This window comes from Dryas octopetala, chromosome 4 (assembly GCF_963921425.1).
Source record: "Dryas octopetala chromosome 4, drDryOcto1.1, whole genome shotgun sequence".
In the NCBI taxonomy this organism is placed as follows: Eukaryota; Viridiplantae; Streptophyta; class Magnoliopsida; order Rosales; family Rosaceae; genus Dryas; species Dryas octopetala.
In genome coordinates, this window is record NC_141369.1 from 1,815,486 (window position 1) to 1,821,461 (window position 5,976).

General features: G+C 35.7%; 1 protein-coding gene across 3 annotated transcripts; it reads left to right on the forward strand.

Moving 5' to 3' along the window:
* Nucleotides 1-295: 295 nt before the first annotated feature.
* LOC147286049 (putative ALA-interacting subunit 4) lies at nt 296-5,093 on the forward strand. Of its 3 annotated transcripts, XR_015121771.1 has the most exons (9): nt 296-637; nt 1,188-1,246; nt 1,335-1,409; nt 1,515-1,631; nt 1,756-1,835; nt 3,618-3,915; nt 4,058-4,347; nt 4,794-4,967; nt 5,009-5,093. XR_015121771.1 is itself a non-coding variant. In XM_086240456.1 (8 exons), exons 1-8 carry the CDS (start codon nt 577-579, stop codon nt 4,855-4,857), a joined length of 1,044 nt encoding a protein of 347 aa, XP_086096582.1. In that variant the 5' UTR covers nt 296-576; the 3' UTR covers nt 4,858-5,050. The 3 variants fall into 3 exon arrangements, 2 of the variants coding, with proteins under 2 accessions (XP_086096582.1, XP_086096584.1); XM_086240456.1 differs by having other exon boundaries at nt 4,794-5,050; XM_086240458.1 differs by having other exon boundaries at nt 302-637; nt 1,765-1,835; nt 4,794-5,050.
* Nucleotides 5,094-5,976: the final 883 nt, after the last annotated feature.

Sequence of the window (5,976 nt, forward strand, 5' to 3'; positions counted from 1 at the left end):
TCGCACGAGCACTGCTTGATTTCTAGTTAAAGACTAATTTGACAAAATAAAAAGTATAAAGGACTTAAAATGAGGCCTTTCGGGGTTTGGTCCCCTTGGGCTTGCGCTGGCTTATTTTCATTATAACACCATTCAGAATTTTTAGGTGTAATGAGAAGCCACCATTCAGAATGAGCAATGAACCAAAAGCCGTTTCTTAGAGATGAGGGTGGGTGACTCGTAAGACTAGGTCGAGATTTAGGAGCTAGAAAAGGGACCGGTGGTTGCGCGCGTGACAAAAGAAAAACCAACCAAAACGCAAACAGATGATAACCTTCATTTCCATTTTTTCTCAACAAACCTTCACACCGAAATACCAACTACCCAAAAAAGCAAAACATCTGTAATTACAGATGACAAGGGCTCCAATAAAACAAAGCACAACACTCCACCAAATTTCCGAAAGGGGTTGCTTTTTCTTTTTCATTTGCTTCTTTTATCGCATTGTCCCATTGACAATTTCTCTTTCTCCGTATCTGTCTGTGTGTGTGTGAGATAGTGGGAGTTGAAACATTGTGGAAGGAGGGGATCGTGGAAATGGTAGAGAAGAGCAAAGATGGAGGGTCTAGTTCCAAGACGAAGTCCAGGAGACCCAAATGTTCGCACCCTTTTAACTTCCCTTTCTTCTTTCTCTCTATATATGTTTTTTTTTTTTCTTTGTTTCGTTTCATTTTTCCTTGTACCATAAATGCATGCCTCTTTAATTGCTTTGGTTTCTGCTCTTTATGGTCATTCTTGAAATTCCCATTTTTAAAGTTTTTATTTATTTGGATGCTTAATTGTGTTTGTAATTTTCTTTTAATGAAACTCCATGTGCTGTATTGGGTAATCCACTTGATTTATGGAGAAACTCCTACATTGTCTTGTAGAAACCCAGCCAACATATTTTGTATTATATTTTTAAAAACATGGTTGTTGGTCTTTGAATTCGACTTTGATTTTAAGGAGGGCCCCATTGTAACTACGTCCACATTTGTTGACAGTTTAATTTTCTCTTCCTTTCTCTTTTTCTTCTTTTCTTTTTCAATATTGGAATTGTTTTGGCAATGTGCATTACGAATGGTTCAAATTCATCCTTTTGTGACTGTGTGAAAGCATTATTCTAATAAAACCCATATCCTTGGTGCATTCTTTTATATAAATTTCAGATTCCAAGTTCACACAGCAAGAGCTTCCAGCTTGCAAACCAATATTAACACCAAGATGGGTATATAATACATTATATCTTGTCGAATTTTTCTTTTCAATTCCATTATATCTTCTTTTATTTTCATGTTGCTTCTTTTGGATTTCAGGTCATTTCAATATTTATCATCATCGGCATTATTTTCATCCCTATTGGTTTTGCAACCTTGTTTGCATCAGAGCATGTAATGTATCTCAATCTCCTTTATGTAGTGCTTTTTGTGAGTTTGGTCGATGGCAGCTTATTGATATTGAGCACGAAACTATGCTTTTCCTTCTTTTACATGCAGGTGGTGGAAATTATAGACCACTATGACAAAGACTGTGTTCCTCCTAAATATACCGATGATATGCTTAAATTTATTCAGAGCAGTGAAACTAACAAGACGTGCATTAGGACATTGATTGTGAGTCCAATCCTTTTCCACTATTATATATGATGGAGTTTAGGCTTTAGTATTATTTTCATATTGCCTCTTTCTGCTCTCTAGGTTGATAATATAGACTTCTGAAAATGTACATTCACTGGAGGCTTTTCAGGTTCCAAAACAAATGAAATCTCCTGTTTACATCTACTACCAGCTTGATCACTACTATCAGAATCATCGCCGGTATGTAAATTTTTATTGTAATGTATCATTTGTTTTATGGAGTACATGGAAAGGACACGGCTATTTGTTTTAAAAATTATCGAACAGGTCCTGTTTCTGTTTGTGAACTTGGTCAAAGAGAGAAAAAAGGGAAAAGGAAAACAACTTGCCTTATTTACTTCAGAAATCACAGTGATCCTGCAAGCAATTGGATTTACATTATTCTCTTCTTAAGCTGGGAGCCTGGGACCTATATGATTTTCAAAAATGTGAATGTCGAAAGTCCTGCAAGCAATTGCAATAGACTATCTACAAATGAATTTGGAAGTGTTTTCCCAAAGCTATTATCCTCCTGTGAGTTTTTTCAAGACTGTACAGTTTTAATTTTTTTTTTTTTAATAAACAAAATAAAAGTACAACCACTGTGGACAAGTTGTCCACCACAGCAGTACAATCAACAAAAATAAACAGTAAAGCAAACAATACACTTTCTAACAACGAGCAGAATTCCATTAAGTCCTTCAGTGGTTTCAATATTTGATAGAACCTTTTCTTATAAAAGAATATTTGGTATAATCTTTAAGTGCTTCATGGTTTCAATTTTTGAAACAATCTTAAAAGCACGGATTCCTTTATTGACTTAGGAACAGAGCCTTATGCTCAAGAAGAGTGATGTTTCATTGACATAGGCCATCTTAGAGAAACCTGCTTCTGTTTCCTGTAAAAATAAAAATAAGAAAGAAAATCTTAGAGAAACCTGCTGACATTTGCATAGGTGTGGGCTTCATGGTTGGAAACAGCTAGGGTTTAGATGTTGGGATAATGAAAGAAGAAACATTGAGTTCATAAATTAGTAATGGGATGAAATGATTATATGTTCTCCCCAAAATGAAAAGATTAAATATTGAAGGGTCAAAGTGTGGAAAACTGAAAAATGCGATTGCAAATAATTTAATGTTAAAAACAGCTTTTTATAAAGGGCTATTGGAGGGCTAGAGCATGTGCACAATGCTCATGATATTTGGCTTTCATTTGGGTAAGAAAAGGATAAAGATTGTGTCTTTGAAGAGATAAGAAAGAAAGCAAGAAGGGTTCTGGTACATGTAATAGTATCTATGGAGTTATATATGTAGTATCCGGACCTTGAATAGAAGGATTTAAGTTAGGACACTGTACCTCAATATGTATTAGGTGTTTAAATTTCCTGTAATGCATGTGTTTGTTTCTTTTGCATCTCAAATGGGGCTGATGAACTGTAAAAATCTTAATCTGAAACATAAGGAAACAAAATAAATCATAGGAAATATTGTTGGTTCCTGTTGGGGAGTATGCTGGACAAAGTTGAAACCCTCACCTGCCGGCCACCTAAGCTGAAATACTGTTCCATCTAATAAATCAGAGTATATGTACAGATGATGCTCATTTTTTATGTGAAATAAAAAATGACAATGAGAATTGAAAAGTATAAGTAACATGCGATGATTTACATTTTTCTAAAAAATACAATATGGTAATATTGCCCCTGACATTGATTTCCATTTTCATTATGCCTAACATATTTGGATCAGAGTTTATTGAGCTAGAAATTGTAATCAGGTTTTCACTTTATATGGGTTTTCTTCCTTCATGAGAATTTTAAATTTAACATATTGTTTTAACTTTAGAGGAAGCTCACTGAATGCCTATACATGCTTTTGCTATACATGCTTCACTGAATGGCATCCCCCCTTCCCCTCTGCAATGCTGAATTTCCGAAGTACTTTGATCCTGTTTCTTATCTGAAATGTGAAATATTGTTTCCAGATATGTTAAAAGTAGAAGTGACGGTCAGTTGCGGAGCAAGAAAGATGAAAATGATACAGATGACTGTGTGCCTGAAGCAAAATCAGGAAATGCTGCAATTGTTCCTTGTGGCCTCATTGCATGGAGTTTATTTAATGACACATATAAGTTTTCAGTAAAAGATAAAGAATTAGGGGTCAGCAAAAAGGACATCACATGGAAAAGTGACAAAAATAACAAGTTTGGCTCAGATGTCTATCCTAAGAATTTCCAGAGTGGGGGTTTGATTGGAGGAGCAAAACTCAATTCTAGCATACCTGTACATAAATCTTCACACCTTCTCTCTAATTTATTGTGTTTCTACATTTTATATCTGTTATTCTAATCCCCTCTTGTTATCTTTCCTTTATTGCTTTATTTAGTTTTTAAAATAAATATTCTTCACTGGTTGCATGCAACAGCTGAGTCAACAAGAGGATCTTATCGTTTGGATGCGAACTGCAGCACTTCCAACTTTCAGAAAACTATATGGAAAGATAGAAGTGGACCTTGAAGCTAATGATGTAGTAACAGTAGAAATACAGAATAATTATAACACTTACAGCTTTGGTGGCAACAAGAAGCTGGTACTTTCAACCGCAAGTTGGATTGGTGGAAAGAATGAACTAATAGGCATAGCATACCTTGCTGTTGGCGGACTGTGTTTGTTCTTGGCTGTAAGCTTCATAGTTCTGTATGTGTTCAAGCCAAGGTACGGAATTTGTTTAGAGTTCTTACTGTTTACTATGATCAACTAAAACTCGTTTCTCTTGAAGAAGGCCAGATACAATAATAATAATAATTGGGAAACAAAATTGTCAGTTCTTTGAGTTTTTATATGTCAAAAGTGTACGAATTCACTTTAAAATGTCATATCCAGAGTAACTTAAATTTTCAATTATTAATGAAAAATTATCATCAAACTTGACACACGACATCTTTTAAAGTGGGTTGTCCTCTTAAAGATGAGAATTGGAAAGTGAAATATGTTTTAACTAGTTCAGTAGTTAAAGTGAGAATTGGAAAGTGAAATATGTTTTAACTGGTTCAGTTGTTGATTACTGGTTCCATAATTTCAAAACAATCGGCTATCTTCTTTTCTATGTACAAGACATTAGTGAAATGTGTTTGAAATTGTTTTTGAAATTTTTTGTGCAGGCCTCTTGGGGACACGTCCTACTTGTCTTGGAACAGAAGTGCATCAGGAGGACTGTTGAACTAGGATTTTTTCATATCCACTACATTTCTTCTGGGGACAAATCTCTTTTGTCATCAGGGTGAGTAGATCGAGATTTATATATTGTTTCGAAAACATCCAATTTGAGTGTATATAATGGCATTGCAGTTGTCCATATTGTGAATTTTTCAAGAGAAATGGCATTGCATAAATTTTAATATAGGATTTTGTTTTACTAGGGAGGATTCTATATATTTTGGTCTGTAGACTACCCTTTAACCTACACTTCCAGAAATTATAATAAGGATTTGATCTTGGTTACACAAATGCTCCCACTGTTTGTTTACCGTTAATTAAATGCTGATATCAGTAAGAAAGTATTTGTAAATACTAAAATTATTCCGGAATAATATCAACAATAAGATGAAGAGATACCCCGCGGCCCGAATATCCCCAAATTTTAAATCACACACCCTCAAGAGGGCACCATACTAGCCAAGGTGGATGGTGTCACTGTCACAGGGGCTACTTTCTTCTGCAATATTTTTTTGTCTGTGTACTAGGACACCTCCACCTCCCTAGTCAGCCTTTTCACTCACCTCTTCACTGAAGTTCACACAAATATACAGCAATCACACTAAACAAGGACACAAAAAGTACAGTAACTTCACTCCCAACCTTTGGTTCCACTCACAAAAGGATACATAAACACACTGCAGGCTGGATCATTACATTCTTTCTCCATCTTGAGTGTTTTTCCCCACTTCTGGGCTAGACCAAGTAATAGCACACACATCAGTACATCACATTTTAGTTGACACCCCCAATTGCTTAGGGACTTACTAGCACCAACCAGCATGCTACAACACTTGGAATTTTGGAAATGCAGTTATTTCCTGCTCCCATGCCTTGTTGTCACACCCACAAGATTGCCAGCCTTCCTCTGGCAGCTATCTTCAGCCAACACTAAGTGCCACCATCTAAGGAGCTGCAAGTAACCGCGACAAACTTCCATGATGCAAGGCGCGCAGTAACTTCTTCTACTTAGTGATCAATTCCATCTTATAAATTTGATACGATTATATTGTGATTGGCTTGTAAGTGTTAGATGGTGTTAGATGCTGTCTCACATTGCTAAGGAATCACTTGGCTGGGCTGTTTATA